Here is a 17,372-nt window from a genome sequence, read left to right on the forward strand (position 1 = left end):
GAGGGTGGGCGCTGGAGTCCGTGAGGGCCTCGTCTCACTGGACCTACTCTGTCCGCAGGGGAGGACGAGAAGCTGGCGTCCCTGCTGGAGGGACGCTTCCCGAGGAGCACTTCGATGCAAGACCCTGTGCGGGAGGGCCGCGGCATCCCGCCCCCGCCGCAGACCGCGCCGCCACCCCCACCAGCTCCCTACTACTTCGACTCCGGGCCGCCCCCTGCCTTCTCGCCGCCGCCCCCTCCGGGCCGCGCCTACGACACAGTGCGCTCCAGCTTCAAGCCCGGCTTGGAAGCGCGCCTGGGCGCTGGGGCCGCAGGCCTGTACGATCCTGGCGCGCCGCTGGGGCCACTGCCCTACCCCGAGCGGCAGAAGCGCGCGCGTTCCATGATCATCCTGCAGGATTCCGCGCCGGAGATGGGTGACGTGCCCCGGCCGCCACCTGCGGCCACCCCGCCAGAGCGTCCCAAGCGTCGGCCGCGGCCGCCAGGGCCCGACAGCCCCTACGCCAACCTGGGCGCCTTTAGCGCCAGCATCTTCGCGCCCTCCAAGCCTCAGCGCCGCAAGAGCCCATTGGTGAAGCAGCTCCAGGTAGAAGACGCCCAGGAGCGAGCGGCCCTGGCCGTGGGCAGCCCAGGCCCCACCGGTGGCAGCTTCGCCCGCGAGCCCTCCCCAACGCACCGGGGGCCTCGGCCAAGTGGTCTCGACTACGGCCTTGCAGACAGCCCCGGCCTCGCCTTTGGGGGCCCGGGGCCCGGCAAGGACCGGCGGCTGGAGGAGCGGCGCCGCTCGACCGTGTTCCTGTCGGTGGGAGCCATCGAGGGCAGCCCGCCCAGCGCAGACCTGCCCTCCCTGCAGCCCTCCCGCTCCATCGATGAGCGCCTTCTGGGGACTGGCCCCACCGCCGGCCGTGACCTGCTCCTGCCCTCCCCTGTCTCTGCTCTGAAGCCATTGGTCAGCGGCCCAAGCCTTGGGCCTTCAGGCTCCACCTTCATTCACCCACTCACCGGCAAGCCCCTGGACCCCAGCTCCCCCCTGGCCCTTGCCCTGGCTGCCCGGGAACGGGCTCTGGCCTCCCAGGCGCCCTCCCGGTCTCCCACGCCGGTGCACAGCCCTGACGCTGACCGCCCTGGGCCCCTGTTTGTGGATGTCCAGGCCCGAGACTCTGAGCGAGGGGCCCTGGCCTCCCCAGCCTTCTCCCCAAGGAGCCCGGCCTGGGTTCCTGTGCCTGCTCGCAGGGAGCCAGAGAAAGCACCCCGGGAGGAGCGTAAGTCGCCGGAGGACAAGAAGTCCATGATCCTCAGTGTCCTGGACACGTCCCTGCAGCGGCCAGCCGGCCTCATCGTCGTGCACGCCACCAGCAATGGGCAGGAGCCCAGTGGGCTGGCGGCTGAAGAGGAGCGTCCGGGCACCCCAGAGCTGGCCCCCACCCCCACGCAGTCAGCAGTGGTGGCGGAGCCCTTGGCTAGTCCCCGGGCTCAGCCCCCTGGCAGCGCCCCGCCCAGCGAACCCGGGCCAGGCCAGGGCAGCTCCGAGGAGGAGCCGGAGCTGGTATTTGCTGTGAACCTGCCGCCTGCCCAGCTGTCCTCCAGTGACGAGGAGACCAGAGAGGAGCTGGCCCGCATTGGGCTGGTGCCGCCTCCGGAAGAGTTTGCCAACGGGGTCCTGCTGGCCACCCCACTTCCTGGCCCAGGTCCCTCGCCCACCACGGTGCCAGGCCCGGCCTCAGGGAAGCCGAGCAGCGAGCCACCCCCCGCCCCCGAGTCTGCGGCTGACTCAGGGGTGGAGGAGGCCGACACGCGCAGCTCCAGCGACCCCCACCTGGAGACCACGAGCACTATCTCAACGGTGTCCAGCATGTCCACTCTGAGCTCGGAGAGCGGGGAGCTCACCGACACCCACACCTCCTTCGCCGACGGACACACTTTTCTACTCGAGAAGCCACCAGTGCCTCCCAAGCCCAAGCTCAAGTCCCCGCTGGGGAAGGGGCCGGTGACCTTCAGGGACCCGCTGCTGAAGCAGTCCTCGGACAGCGAGCTCATGGCCCAGCAGCACCATGCCGCCTCCGCTGGGCTGGCCTCCGCTGCCGGGCCTGCTCGCCCTCGCTACCTCTTCCAGAGAAGGTCCAAGCTGTGGGGGGACCCCGTGGAGAGCCGGGGGCTCCCTGGGCCCGAAGATGACAAACCAGCTGTGATCAGTGAGCTCAGCTCCCGCCTGCAGCAGCTGAACAAAGACACACGCTCCCTGGGGGAAGAGCCGGCTGGTGGCCTGGGCGGCCTGCTGGACCCTGCCAAGAAGTCGCCCATCGCGGCAGCTCGGTGAGCAGGGCGGTGTGGGGAGGGTCCTGTCCCGGGTCCACAGCCCCTCTGTGGTCTTCCTCTCGTGCGTCCACGGTATCCTCTGTTCCCCCTCCACAGTCCATCCTGTCCCTTACCTGTCCGTGGCGTCCCTTCCTGTCCACTCTGTCCTCCGTTCGCCCTTGCCGTCTGTCTGAGACAGAAGTCTCTTTCGGGGGTCTGAAGTGTCAGGGCTGCTGTTCTCTCCATCCCTGTGGTGCTGGGAGTGGGAGCTGGCCGCCGAGGAGGGGCCCCAGTGGGGCGTGAACACCTCCACAGCCCTTCTGGAGACGCCCTGCCGCGGGTTCCCGTGGGCTGTCACTCTCTTGCTCCTGACTAAAGCTGCCTCGGCTGTCAAGAGTTGTTCTCTGGTCCATTCTGGAGTTGCCCCCCGCCCCCCATGGCCACATGGCTGCTACCACCACTCCTGGAGCTGCCTCTGGCCTTGCTTCCTTTGGAGGCTTAGGGAACACGGATTCCTTTTCCTTTTACGACACACCACCAGCTTCCTGTTTGCTGTCTCTCACTCTGCCTCCGTGTCCCTTAAACAGAGCCCAGTGCATGGTTTTCAGATGCATTTAGAAGCCGTTCTTTGGTGGAAGTCGCACTGCCTCTGCACCCTCCATCTGCCCTCTCGCTTTCTCCATACTTCCACTGTCTGTCTGTCTGTCTGTCTGTCCTCTCTTCCTACCTCCCAGCCAGGGTGGGGACCCAAGAGGGGAGGGGCTGAGCAAGGGGCTGGGGTGCTGCTCTGGTAGAGAGAGCCGCCAACGCCCCTGGGCTGATCCCTTGGACATTTCCTTGAGGACCCCATTCCCAGGGCTCTGCTCCTGAAAGGGCCTCTTGGGCCTGTGGGCTCCATAACTATGTGGGAGAGCTGGTTCCTGCCCACTGGTGCCGGTCTGAGGCAGAGCTGCTCATCCCCTGGCGGGCCTTTGTCGACCCTCTTCAAGCTGCCTTTGCCTTCTGTGCCCCGTAGGCCCGCCTCCCTCTTCTGGCTCTGTGGGGAGTGTGTGGGGTGCCACCACCTGGCTCCTCCTCCTCGTTCCCTGAAGACTAGCGTAGCAGGCCCTTTCCTGTTGGCCTCGGAAGGCAGACTTCCCAAAGCAGTGAGGGGTTTGGGTCTTACTCAGAGGCTTGTCTGATTTACCTTCTTCAAAAGATGAACTGGGGCTTGGGGAGCTCGCGGCGCCTCTCCTGAGTAGTCCAGGAATGTTGTCCCTCAGCCCCTGTCATCTCGGGCGCTTGCTCGGGGGCTCTCTCCCCGCAAGGCCTCTTCCAGCTTCCGGCTGAATGTGAAAGCCCTCTTTCCAGCAGGGCACTGTTGAAAATGCCCCGAGAGGAGGCATGGCCAGGGGTGTCCATTTGGGATGAACAGTCCAGGTCCTGGGCCTCTGCAGGACCTGGCCCCTAAGGGCGGTGGTTCCCTGACAACCCCCACCCCAACCAGCCCGTCTTCATTTCTGCTTCTCCTCCCTCGACAGGCCCTCCATTCCTCTGTGTCCCTTGGCTCCAATGCAAATTAAAGCCATTTAAAGTGGGCAGCACCGTGCCTGGTACCATGCAGGCCCTCAATAAACATTTGCTGAACAGATGAAAGAACTGAGCTGAATTAAGCACTGTCTTTTGTGATGTGAGATCTAGGGAGGCGGCTTAAGACCAAGACCACTGAGGGACGGTGCACGGTCGGTTCAGGGTTACTGGTTCTTGAACCCATGGTCAGGCTCAGGTGAGGCCGGGGCTTGTCATCTGCTCTGCCGGCTCCCGTGGGCGTCTGGGGAAGGATCTCGAGTTCCATGGTTCTGGAATGGAACAAACCAGCTGGTTTGTTTTCTCTTCTGGACGCGGGCTGGGGAAGGGCAAGGCCCGCCGCTGCAGATTTCACATCCCTTCTCCACGGGTCGGCAGGAAAGTAAGCCTCTTTTGCTCAGTACTTTTTACAAAGCTCCAGCCTCTGACTGGCTTCACGTGGGGCCCCTGCTTTCCTCTGAATGAGTCACTGGGGTCAGGGAGAAGTGAGGCTGCCATTGGCCAGGCCCGAGTCATCTCTGTCCTGGGAGCCGAGGCTTGGGCTTGCCTCCCCTAGCAGACAGGTGCTGAGAGTGAGGGAGGGAGGTTCTTGGGTTCCAGATGCCAGATGACCTAGAACAACAGAGGTCCCTGTGACAGGGCCCTTCCCAACTTCAGCAGCTGGCTTCATTCCCTGGCATCAGCTTGGGGCCAGAGGACCCTGGACCCCACCTCTCAGCTGGCTGCGTCTGAGCTTGGTAGTCTGCAACCAGCCCCTTCCCTTCTGTGAACGTCAGCCCTTTCCTGTGACATGACGGGGGTGACACACGGCGTCACCTTGAAGCACAGAGCTCAGGCCTGCAGCATGGCGGGCTCTCACTGTGTGTGCTCAGCCAGGCCCTTTGTGGGAAATAAGAGTGCCAGGTGCTAGGGGCACCCCAGGGGTGTGGTCGTTTGGGCGTCCAACTCTTGACTTCAGCTCAGGGCATGATCTCAGGGCTGTGGGATCGGGCCCTGTGTCAGACGCCGCATTCGGTGGGGGGTCTGCCGGAGGTTCTCCCGGGGCCCCTTTCCCTGCCCCCCCCCTCTCTCTTTCTCAATAAATAAACTTCAAGAAAAGAGTGCCAGCTGCTGCCCTAGAAGACGACAGGGCCCATGTTTCACCTCTGCAGCAGCTCTGCTGGACGGACAGCAGTAAACTCTCCATCTTCCAGGCGTGAGAACGAAGCGTGTGAGCAAGTCTGCTGCAGCCAGGAGGTGGTGGTGTGTACCTGGCCCTAAGCCTGAGTCTCTGTTAACCGTAGTCTGGAGCCTCTGTTGTGAGAGCCCTTCTGGTGACAGCGGTAGTCCCTTTGCACACGTGTTCATTTGTTAGACTGACACCTTAACGGGTCACGTGTATCCCGGACAGCATGCGTTCTCTGAAATCGCTGATGCCCGAGTCCCCACAGTGCCACCGGATCAGTCCCGCCTCCTGGGCCATCCTTCTGCCCTGCCTTCCCCTTTCCACGCCCCCCTGCACTCCTTTCTGCTCCCGCTCACACTTCTTTTCTCCCTCGGTGCCCCCTCCTGCCCTCAGACCTGGGTGAAACCACAGCCCTGGGGAGCGGGCCCCACTGCCCACCCTTCGCTTCTGGCTCCCGGCTGGGGGCCGAGCAGGGGATGCTGTGGCCACGTGGAGTCTGTGTGGCTGGTGGGGGCCCTGGCGTCTTCCTCTCGCTGCTCTTGCTCTGCAGTCGGCTATGGCCAGAATCTAGCACTCACCTCTCGTTTCATGCTGAACTGCTAGTGACACTGTCTCTTAGAGGGGTGTTCAAAGTGTGGAAGTCCTGACATCTGGTCCTGACATCCTTCTTCCCAGGACCATTCCTGGCAGAGGCCCCAGAGTAATATCCTTGGCCACCTGGGGGGTCACACCTCTGAGCCTTGGTCCCCGGGTTTCCCTGATTTCAGCTCCAGGCCTGTCCCTCTCTTCACCCAGTGGGCATCCCAGGACAGTAAACACCCCTTCCGCTCACTTCCCCACTGACAGCCCTGATGCAGTTTAGTCCCAAGACATTTCTGCAGCCCTGGATCTTCTTGGCAGCTCAAGCTGCCCTGTGTGCCACAGACTGGAAGCTCAGGAACTTGAAACGATTGGCTCTTCTGTACTGGGGCCATCTTTCCAGGTAGAAGGTCCAGGACCTCTGGCTTTCTGGAACATCAATCCCAGACTATCCACCGGCTTGATGCTTCTAGCTTCACGTCTAGCTCTGGTTATAAACAGAACCTCCATCTTCTCAGAGCCCCACCATGGTCTTTGAGGCCCACACGTGCACCCAACTCCGTTTGTCTTCCACACTGCACGGGTGGATTGGAATCCCGCATGTGGTCTGAAGTCCCTGGTGGCTCCGAGCTCCACAGGGACACCAAGTTCTGCGGTCTCAGTTTTACATCCGTCTGCCCCCACGTCGAGTTTTACTGGAAGACATTCCTGGAGACATAGCTTTGCAAATATGAAGTCAGAGGGTGTATGTCCTGCACACATCTTTGCCCTCTGATGTGCTCTGTGCTGTGGCCTCTCAGCTGTCAGGTCTCAGACAGTCATTAAGAAGGGTCACACTCTCCCATCACGGGGTAGGAACCTCGCTCTGGTGACCTTCTGTGGGCCCCGTTTTTCTGCCACAATTGGCAGGGATCTGGATCCAGCCCGGTGTGACGGCCGGTGGTAAAGGCCTGCTGGGCTTCTCCCGGGACCTGGTGGACACTGTTGCATGACGGGCGGGGCACTGGGGCCGGGATCGGCTTTGTCCTCATGGCTCCCATGCACGCGGGTCCCTTGCTTCAAGAGCCCTGAACCCTGCTGGGAGGGCAGGAAGGGCTCTCGGATGAGGGGACACAGAGACACCGGGAGTGTGCTGAGGTCGCAGCTGTGAGTGGATGTGGGCGGTGAGAAGGCGCCAGGCTGGAGAGGGGGCGCCTCGGAGCCTGCAAGTCTGTGTCTAGTTGTGCTGCTGTTGGGCACCCTCTCCCAGGGCAGGGCTCCCAGACCGCAGAAGTCCCCAGACCCAGACCTGCCCTGCGTTGAGTGCAGCAGCAGAAGGCCGGAGCCAGATGCCAGGACCAGAGCTTGGCTTTTTCTCGTCTGTTGGTACCCGTGGGCCAACAGGTAGTCAAGCCTGGGAGAGATATGTCAAATGATTTTTGTTGGATGGCATTTTTTTCAGTATAAGTTGTGTTCCTGGTTTTGTGCTAAGGACTAGGAGTCAAGGAAAACAGTTAGGAAATGAGCTGAGCGGTCCTGAGCGAGACCATCAGATGAGTGGACCCTTCGGTGGCTGAGGGGTGGGAGTGGGGATGAGGACCTGGGGCAAAGCTAGGAGCCTTCCAGGTGAAAAGAAGGAGGAGCTGATGGTGGCTCCCGGGTCCCTGATGTGGGGAGGACTGGGTGAAGGGAGAGCGTGTTTGGTCCCCGTGGAGATGTGGCGCTCAGAGGTTAGCTGGGCCTCTCATGGAGCCACAGCTGACAGGGGAATGCACCACACCACCCAGAGGAAAGTGGGGAACAAAAGGAGAATCCGCAAAACCCGTCTAGGAAGGAAGGGATGGAAGAAAGGTCAGCAGGGGGTCCTGGTGCTCCTTTGGTAACTACAGGGGTGTGTGTGGGGGGGCAAGACCAGACCTCAGTGGCTGAAGAGTCATGAGGCAGTGAGACAGTACCACATTCAGATGTTGGTGGAAGAGGTGCCTGGGGCATGGAGCCTTGCTGAGCCGTCTGGAGGAGGCTGCTGGCAGCATTCAGGGGTGCCTGGTGAGGTACCGGTTGTTAGAGGGTGGGCAGCCCAGAAGCCCTCTGGGAGGCTGGTGGGTGCTGTGATGTGACCATGCCATGGTTGGGCCTGGCTGGGGGTGTGTGTGTGGTGTGATCAGACAGCTGAGAGCAGTGATGGACAGTGATGGGTGTGCAGAAGGGCATGGAAACTTGGCTATGGACACTGCTGGAATTCCTGTCCAGGGGATGATGTGGGCTGTTCCTTTTTCCCCAAAAGGAAGGGGAGGAGGAGCAGGCACTGGGGCCATGGGGACCCCTCGGCCACGCTCTGCTGTGTCCGGGGGCCTTGGGAGCGCCCAGACTTCCTTAGGCTCTTCTTCTAGGTGTCCTCCCACGTCCAGCGTGCCGGGGTACCTTTGGGACTGGCCGTCTCTCCCCACTCCCAGCCTGGTGGACCAGGGCACCTCCTGGCAAGGGCTCATCTTCTTGCCCCCAGCACCTCTCCTCAGGAGGTCTTCGTGGGTGCTACTAGAGCCAGCTGCCCCCTCCGCCAGGCAGGAAGGCTCCAGCACTGGCCAGAAAGGCCTCCTGGAACCCAGACTCTGCTCTGGGCTCAGGCCAAGTCTCTCCGTTGCACTACCCAGCACCCACCCTGTTCTCTGCCTTCCCAGCTAGGCTGTGGTCCTGCCAAATTGTCAGTATGCTTCTGTCGACCCTTGGCTCCACGCACACCCACATGGTTCCACTGAAACCCAGCCCTTGGGACAGGGCTAGGCAGGGTTCCCTCCTGAGATGCAGGGCTTTGGGCTGGGGTCACTGTGAGGGCTCTAGTGGGGCTATCCTGGGCACCATTCCCTCAGCATCTTACCCAGCACTGCCCCCCACCCGCACCTCCAGCAATCACCACCACCTGGGCACCCACCACCTGCTGCAACATCTCCCTGGCAATCCTCCCCTTCCCCTACTTTGCCCCAAAGCCTAGGTGGTACCAGGGAGGACAGGTGTGGTGGGAGTAGGGAGGGTTTCTTCTGGTTGGTGCCTGTCCCCTGAGAGCACCCCAGGTGTCCTTAGGAGCCCCTCTCCACTGGGGGTCGTGTGTGTGGGAGGCCTGGTCTAGAGGCTCTGCTGTGGGTCTGAGTGATGGGAGGAGGCAGTGGGGACGGAGGCTGAGGAGAGAAGCCAGTGGAAGGTGAGGGAGTTGGAAATTGGAATCGAGGATGAGTGGGAGACGGAGCTGGATCTCCAGGGAGAGGCTGACCTTGCGCAGGTGCGAGAGGAAAAGACAAAGCCCACATGAAGGGGAGGAAGGGTGCTGAGGGTGCCCTGAGCCCTATGGGACTGGCACCAGTCGGGATTGCACAAAGGGGGTGGGCACCAGTCGGGATTGCACAAACCCAGAGGAGGGTCCTTCGCCTGGCTTAGGCAGGGGCAGGGAGAGGGAGGTGGGACGGCAGCTGGAGAGAGGCCGGTCAGACCGCAGAGAGTGGACGGGAACAGGAAGCATCGCCTCACAGTGGTCCAAGTAAAGCCAGTGGATGGGCACCGCTCTGATCTGCCCGTCATAAACTCCAAAATAGGTCCCACAGGTAGACCAGGGATCCATCCAGATCCGCCCAGGTCTGGCCTGCAGTTCCCTTTCCGGAGTGGCTCCAGGGTGCTTTCCTCCCACCACGCCTGAGTCCCTCCTCCCGTGGGTGTCTGGCCAGGGAGCCCTGCACCTGGCTGGCACACTGTAGCTGTGACTGGGGGCCATGTGCCTGCCTTGCGGCCCTGGCTGCTAACACTCTCTCTCATTGCTCTCTCCTGCCCATCTGCATGTGGCTGCTCTGTCTAGCTGCGCGGTGGTCCCGAGCGCCGGCTGTGTAAGTGAGCATGCCCATCCCATGCCTCTCACTGTCCGTGCGCTGTCCCGGGCGCCCTGCTCTCCGCTGTCCGCGCGCTGTCCCGGGCGCCCTGCTCTCCGCTCTGCTCCGCTTAGTGGGGCTTCTGTCCCACGGACAGCCCCCTCCCCGGACTTCCCCGGGGGCAACTGGGGCGGAGAACGGAAAGGAAGGGGGAGGGACGAGGGAGCGGGACTCTCCGGAGGTCCTCCCAGGTCGGCCTCCCACTGGGGAGCGGCCATGCTGGGGAGGGGCTGCAGGTCTGGGGTCCCGTCAGCTGATGTTGGGTAGGGAAGCGCTGTGTGTGTGTGTGTGTGTGTGTGTGTCTGCACATAAGTGCGTCTCTCACAAGCAGTCCACTGCCATTCCTGCCACACTGCTGCATGTCTGTGACACGTGTGGGTGTTCCTGTGGCTGCAGTGTGTGCTGTCCTGTGCAGGGAGGCCGCGTGTCATGGGTGTGTCGCTGCCTCACACCTGTCCTGCACACGCGGCTGCTCTGCGTGGGCATGAACGCTGCCTGGTGTCTGTTTCTGACTCATGGGCTCGGTCAGTCTGTGCCACCAGCAGTCGTCATCACGACTCAGCCATCCCTGAAGCCCGCCCAGGTTCCTCTGGGTTTCCTCAGGGGCACAGAGCTGTGTGTGGGAGTGGTGAGGGGTAGTGCCACAGTCGTCCCCTCCAGGGCACGGGTGGATGGGGCAGTGCCCAGGGCCAGTGTGGGAGGCTGTCAGGGTTGGGGCGGTCTTCCCTTTGCCGCGAAAGGCTGCCTTTCCTCCGCTGGGCTGCGAAGGGGGATTGGTTTTACTCTATATCCCATTCAATCTAGTCCCCTTCTCCCCCAGCAGGGCCCTGGCTCTGACCCTGGGGGCCAGACAGAATGGCCGTCGTAATCCTCGGATCCCACCTCTTTTCCGGTGGCCCTAAGGCTACCGAGCCCCAAGCTCCGCCCCCAGCGTCCTCCCGGCCGCGGGCGGCGCCCCGCTCCGTCTGCCCCCGCGTCACCTGGCGCCCACCCCGAGCCCCGCCCCAGGCCCCGCTCCTAGGCCCCCCCACCCCCACCCGAGCTGCCTCCCGCGCTCCCCTCCGCCTGCCCTCGCGTCTCCTGGTGCCCACCCAGCCCCCAGCCCCAAGCTCCGCCCCCAGCGTCCTCCGGGCCGCGAGCCGCGCCCCCTCCGCCTGCCCCCGCGTCTCCTGGCGCCCTTCACCTGGCCTTGACCCCCTCTCCCTCCGCAGGCTCTTCAGCAGCCTCGGTGAGCTGAGCACCATCTCAGCGCAGCGCAGCCCCGGGGGCCCGGGCGGCGGGGCCTCCTACCCGGTGCGGCCCGGCGGCCGCTACCCCGTGGCGCGCCGCGCCCCGAGCCCAGTGAAGCCCGCGTCGCTGGAGCGGGTGGAGGGGCTGGGGGCGGGCGCGGGGGGCGCGGGGCGGCCCTTCGGCCTCACACCTCCCACCATCCTCAAGTCGTCCAGCCTCTCCATCCCGCACGAGCCGAAGGAGGTGCGTTTTGTGGTGCGCAGCGTGAGCGCACGCAGCCGCTCGCCCTCGCCGTCGCCGCTGCCCTCGCCAGCGCCCGGCCCCGGCCCCGGCCCCGGGGCCCCCGGCCCGCGCCGGCCCTTCCAACAAAAGCCGCTGCAGCTCTGGAGCAAGTTCGACGTGGGCGACTGGCTGGAGAGCATCCACCTGGGCGAGCACCGCGACCGCTTCGAGGACCACGAAATCGAGGGCGCGCACCTGCCGGCGCTCACCAAGGACGACTTCGTGGAGCTGGGCGTCACGCGCGTGGGCCACCGCATGAACATCGAGCGCGCGCTCAGGCAGCTGGACGGCAGCTGACGCCCCCTCCCCACGCCCCAGCCGCGCCCTGCCGGCAGGGCCCCCCACCCCGACCCCCGGGCCGCGGGCTCGGCCCGCCCCCCACAACGGCGCCCGGGCCAGGAATGTTGCATGAATCGTCCTGTTTGCTGTTGCTCGGAGACTTGCCCTGTACATTGCTTAGTGCCCTCCCCGGCCGGCGAGTCCCACCCAGCACACGGTCAGGAAGGGCGAGGGCCAGGGGGGCTGGAGCGGGAGAGGGTTGGGGGTGGGGTGCTCCGGCCTGACCATCTCCCGCACAGCTTCTGGTGGCTACTTTCCCAGAGGGGGGGACCTAGTCCAGCATGCGAGGTCAGGACACACCTTGGTGACTCGGGGGGAGGGGGGAGACTTGGGGTTCTCGGTTGGGGGCCTAGGAGCCCCCCTGTTTTGCATATTTTAATCCACCCTATATTTGGAACGAGAAAAGGAACAAATATCTCTGTCCTTAATAGCTTCCCTTCCCCTCCCCTACAGCCCCCCACTGGTTCCGCTGCTGCTGCCCAGTCTTCCATCTCTGGCCCCTCACTGCCACTGCCACCCCACGTGGGGCGGGGGACGCTCCAGCTGGTCTGGGGTTGGCCAGGGTCCTAGTAGCCCACCCTGGGGCCCATGGCTTGGCCCTCTCCCATCGCTGAGCTATAGTGTGCCCCACCGACCCTTCAGGTGCTGCGAGGAGGGGCGGCAGGCAGCAGAGTCCTGCTGGGCACTAGCAAGGTCAGGTGACCTGGGTGACCATTGCCCTGAGGAGGGGCAGAGCCCTGGCATCCGCCCCCCAGCCAAGTCCCTCACGTGGCCCCTTCCCAGGAGGGGTCTAGCCTCCTCCCCACACTGTTGGGCAACCACAGCAGAGAAGCCTCCCTGCCTCAGACCCCAAAGTCTCCTGTTCCTGCCCTGTGTGTGTGCGCACATGAGCGAGCGTGTGAAGCTCTGGGTGCGGCTGAGTGCATGGGAGCCCTGTGTGTGCCTGATTGGAGCACGGTCCCGGGGCTACTCCGGACCTGGGGGGGGGTCTCCAGCAGTGTGGGCGGGGTGCGCGTATGGGTGTGCGCCATGGAAGCACATCCCCACTTCCAAAGAAAGTCAGAGGCACCCTAGGACCTGCTGTTTGCCCAGCCTGTCCTTCCAGAGCCGCCTCCCTGGTGAAGCTCTGCTGCTGTGACAGGCTCCCAGGGGCCCTTGGAGGCAATGCCCCCCCAACCTTGGGCTTCTGGGGGGGATCATAGAGGACCCCTAGAGTCAGGCCACTGCAGGCCCTGGGGAGAGGCAAAGACCCCAGAGGACACCCCAGCCCCCCTTACTGTGACTCCTCACACTCAGCAATGATCTGTGGGGTGGGGGGGCCCTGGGACGTTTTTAAACCTAGGGTTTGGAGTCTGGACTAAGCTCCATCCACGTCACTCACAAGTTTCTGTTTATATTTCTAGCTTTTTTTAATAAAAAAAAAAAACACAGAAAACTGAAGTTTTCACAGCCCAGGGGCCTGGCACGCCGGTCTGTGCCCGCCCGCCCCGCCCTGGCCCACCGGCCCCATTCCCTGGGCAGAGTCACACCCAGTAACCCCTTCACCAACAGACCAGGTCACACACACGGGAGCAGTCACTGTAACAGACTGCCACATACACACTTGGTCTCACACTCACCTGTGGGTTTTTGGTTCCGTTCAATTTGGGTTTTTAACTTTACAGGGTCAGTTCCGCTTCACCCCTCCTTTTGTATGGAGTTCCATCCAGGGGATTTCACCCCTACTCCAGTCCTGAGGCCTCCTGACCCTGATGTTGTGATACACCCCACAGAGATCTATGTTTCTTATATTATTATTATTAATAATTATTATAATATTATTATGTAATAAATTTATAAGAAATGAAACTTTTTCAGTTGCTTGTTTGAGGAATTCTTAGGAGCACAAACTGCTGTTCCTTTGACAAATCTTGTCACAAGTATCCACGCCTGGGCGCTGGTAACTCTCAGACCTCCGACCCGGTGTCCTTGCCGGCCTCCATGGCCACACGCTCCGCTTCTCGTCTCATCTGGCACTGTTGCAGGACCCCAGCCTGGGCTTGGTCCTGGGAGGTTTCTCCGTCTGTTTACCAGCTCACCGAGGAGCTGGCCTGGGCTAGAAGTCCAGTTGTCTGTCCTCTGTGACCCCTGCTGCAACCCCTCCCCCGCCATGTCCCTTTGTTTCTGAATCCTGTGGCTCCTGTCTTTGAACCCTCTCTTGTCTGTCCCAGCTGTCCTGCCCCCATGGCTCCTGCTGTTGTTCAGGCTTTCCTTCTCCCCTCCGAGCTGACCGCTGACCGTCTCAGGAGCCTCCACCTGCCCCCCCCCCCCCAGCCCTGTGGCAAGTCTGCTGTGGCACATGGTGGGGAGTGCTCCGCCCACAGGAAGGGCAGAGGCATCTCAGCGGGTGGGAGGAGGAGTCACAGTGTGGCCAGTGGTGGGTGTTCTCCTGCAGAGTGGGCTCAGGAGGCCCCATGGGAGCTGAGGGAGGGCGAGCGCGGCTGCCCCCCCCCCCCCCGGGGAAGACACATCAGGCACCGGTCAGAAGGCGAGGGGGGCTGCGGATAGGACACGGTGATAAATGTGCACCTTGACTGGGGCTATTGCTGGGTCAGGCGTGGGGCCAGTGGGAGACACCACGGGAAAGTGTGAAGATCCCAGAGGGAGCAAAGTGGGTAGAAGAGGCATGAACTCCCGTGTCTTCACTGAGAAGACGTGGGGGCAGCAGAGGGGCTTTGAGGGTGTGAGCCAGGTCCGGACGGCCTGGGAGGGAGTGGGGAAGGCCCTGTGAGGCTTGGACCCCGAGAGGTTTGCCATTTGTCTAGAAAGCCCCACAACTTCAAATTTCCAATTTTTTCAAATTTTTAAGTTTCACTTTCAAGTCAGAAACTGTGGTCATCAAACAAGAGGCCATGAAGGAAGTCAGGAATCTGGGATCTGGGCAAGGGGCTCTCAGTGTAGGGGTGGAGGCAGGACCCCGACTTGCTCTGGACCTAAGCCTCTGCTGGGGGTGGGGGCTGTTATCCTCCGAGCTGCACGCGGAGCCCTAAGTCGCTCTGGGGCTGGGTCCGAGCTTGGGGTAAGCACAGCTTCTGACAGAAGAAAGTAAGAGCAAGGGCAGAGGCAGCCTTCCGTGGACACGGCAACACCCACTCTGACTCCCAAGAGATTTGGGGGAGAAGATGAATATGCCCCTCCCCTCAGAAGGGGAGTCAGACCCTTCGCGCGTGCACACACATGCACACACCCCTTGAGAGAAGATGTGGCAGAGGAAAGTGTAGGTTCAGGGCTGGGGAGTTGCAGCCCCAAACACTTTGGGGCAAAGACATTCTCACTCAGGGCAAAGGTCTCCTCTTGGCCTCGGGATGTCCTTTTGGGGCCCCCAAGAAACTCACCAACGCTCTTCCTCAGGCCTGGAGCAGAGGCTGTAGCCCTAACCCTCCCTCACCCCAGCCACCCCTGTCCGAGGTCCTGTGGACAACTTGGGCTGGCTGGCTGGACACGGTGTCTGCTCTGCAGAGGACCTCTCTGGAGAGGGGTGAGGAATTAGTGTGAGGAAAGATGCGGTGGGAGTTGGACTAGTCTGGTGGGAGGGGGTAGGGTTTGGAAGTGAAGAGCAGGAAGTAGGCTGGGGTAAGCAGGAGGGCATATGGGGTGGGAATGGCAGAGGGCAGGGAGGGAGGTGGGGGGAGGGGCATGGGGTGGGGAACCCCTCATCCTGCTCCCTGTGATGGGAGCTTTGCCTGGGCCTGAGTCAAGCCCCTAGTAGCCCCTGGGACCGTACCCTCTGTCCCTATAGTCTTACTTGTCTGGCAATTTCCTACCTTTCTCGCTTGGGCTTTGGAACACTCGTATTTGAGACATTTGCTTCTTCCATTAGGGTCAAGGACAAAATTAAACCTGGGGGACCGTGTGCCTATCCTGTGGCCACAGGGACAGGTACTGTGACCAGCAGCCCTTTCTAGAACCAGAAGTGAGTGTTACTCTGTGGGGTCAGACAGTACTTGCCTTTTAGAAGCCAGGCATTGGGTCTTCCACTGCGTCATTGCGTGACCCCAAGTGTTTTGAAAAACTAGGTGCTGTTTTCATCTTGAAGCTTAAAATATTTTTTTTCTTTTTAAAATTTTTTTGACGATTTTGTTTATTTGAGAGAGAGCGAGCGAGAGAGAGCAAACACAAGCAGGGGAGCAGCAGAGGCAGAGGGAGAAGCCGGCTCCCCGCTGAGCAGGGAGAAGTGGTAAAAGCCGTGAGACCCCCCCAAGGGGAGGTTACTGAGGCCCAGTTACGTTCATGTAGGTGCAACCCAGCTTGCTGCTTGGCAGGAATGGGAACAACATACCAAAACTCGTAACCCCCCGGCCTTGCCTCTCCCTACCAAGCAAAGAGAAGATGTCCTGGCCCCATGTTAGAAGGCAGAGGAGGGACAGGAAGGGGTTCCCCAAACAGAGAAGGCACTTGGAGACGGGAAGTCCCAGCAGGCCACTCCACGCCATCGGAACAATTTTGTTCAGGTGACTCCCTGGCAGGTGTCCCGATGGAGGAAGGGCTGCAGCGGCCGCAGGGTTACTCTCCAGACCTTAGCCCACAGATTTCACAGAGCAACAGGACTCGTAGAAGGACACTGCAGTGAGAGCCAAGGGCTCACATGCAGCCCAGAGGACATGCATGCCCCTAAGTGACAGCTACTGTAATTAGATCTCGTGCCGCCACCCAGCCTCAGCGGGAAAGACGAGGCCATCTCTGAGAGATTCCTGGAAGGCCCAAACAAGCCTCCCCTCATCCTGGCCTCTGCAGGCATTTCTAAGGGTTATGTCAGTCTCCACAGGGCCTGGAACACACAGCCCCGAGAGAGGTCACTGAGCAAACATGGACTGAGTGGCATCAGCACTGTCGGCACCCGGTACCCGGCACCCCATAACAGGCGAGGCAAGATCTTCTGGCCTAGAGGAGACATGGGGACACTCATTGAGTGTCATGGAGAGGAAATAAAAGGCCTGACAATGGAGTTGAAGAACTGCAAACACCTGGCCTGCAGGGCGGGAAGAGAAGACCCCTTGTCCCTAAGAGACCAGAGATGGAAACTCCAGATCTAGCAGAAGAGGTGAGAGCATCTCCCGACACTCAGGGGGAGGAGACAAAGCAGGAACACTCAGGGAGGGCACGGAGACCTCCTCACACTCAGATGGGAGAGGGAAGATTTCGCAATCCTCAAGTAGGGGAGATAAGACCTCAAGATCCCCAGGAAGGAGATAGAAACCTGCAGACAATCAGGGAGCTGGGATAAGATTGTCAGACATTTCCCGAGTAAAGGAGACCTTGTGATGTTCAGGTAGAGAAGGTAAAAGCTCATGACTCTTAGGCAGGGAGGGAGACTGTACTCACGTAAGGGGCAGACGACTTCCAGCAGCCAGTGGGGGCATGAGAATTCCTGGCACGTCAGTGTGGCTGAGGAAGCCTCCGTGCCCTCCCACAGGAGAGATGCAGCTCCTGGCCTTCAGGTAGGGGACAGACAATCTCCGCGTTCTCTGGTAGAGAAGAGGCCACAGAGTGACACTGAGGTGGTGGAGATGAGGCCTTTGGCCTTGAGATGGGAGAAAAGAGACACCCTCAGATTCAGGAAAAGGAGGTGGTAGTTCCTGGTGCCCAGGTAAAGACACACAAGACCCCATGAATGTTCAGTTGAGGAGGACGTGACCTCCTGAATGCTATGGGAGATGAGGCGGTATGACATTCGGTGCGAGAAGGTAGCAGAGGAATGAAGGCATCTGACAACCGGAAAACTCTGAACACTCAGGAAGAAGCTGCGAGGTGTCCTGACACGCAGGTAGGCGAGGGACCACCTTTCACTGCTCAGATGGTCTAGTGGAGAACCTACACTCGGGTGGGGGAAGGGACGCTGCCCTTCAGGCCGGTGCAGACCGTGACTTCCTCCCAGTCTTGAAGGAGGGGGGATCCTCGTGAGCTGCGGGTGTGTGAGGCGAGCGTTTGTCTTCCCCCGTGGGGGAGATGCTGCCTCTGAGGATCAGAGGAAGTGAAACGGTGATGAGA

At 61.6% G+C, this 17,372-nt stretch overlaps 1 protein-coding gene across 1 annotated transcript in view; it reads left to right on the plus strand.

Moving 5' to 3' along the window:
* Positions 1–13,193, plus strand: part of LOC309858026 (SH3 and multiple ankyrin repeat domains protein 3) — a 34,305-nt gene extending 21,112 nt beyond the window's left edge. The window contains exons 11-12 of the mRNA XM_082750704.1: positions 59–2,312; positions 10,706–13,193. Of these exons, the coding sequence (XP_082606830.1) occupies positions 59–2,312; positions 10,706–11,303 (2,852 nt within the window). The 3' untranslated portion in view covers positions 11,304–13,193. The remainder of the gene's footprint in view (positions 1–58; positions 2,313–10,705) is intronic.
* The last annotated feature ends 4,179 nt before the right edge of the window (positions 13,194–17,372 follow it).

This window comes from Mustela nivalis, assembly GCF_964662115.1.
Source record: "Mustela nivalis genome assembly, contig: HAP1_SCAFFOLD_1759, whole genome shotgun sequence".
NCBI classification, from domain to species: Eukaryota; Metazoa; Chordata; class Mammalia; order Carnivora; family Mustelidae; genus Mustela; species Mustela nivalis.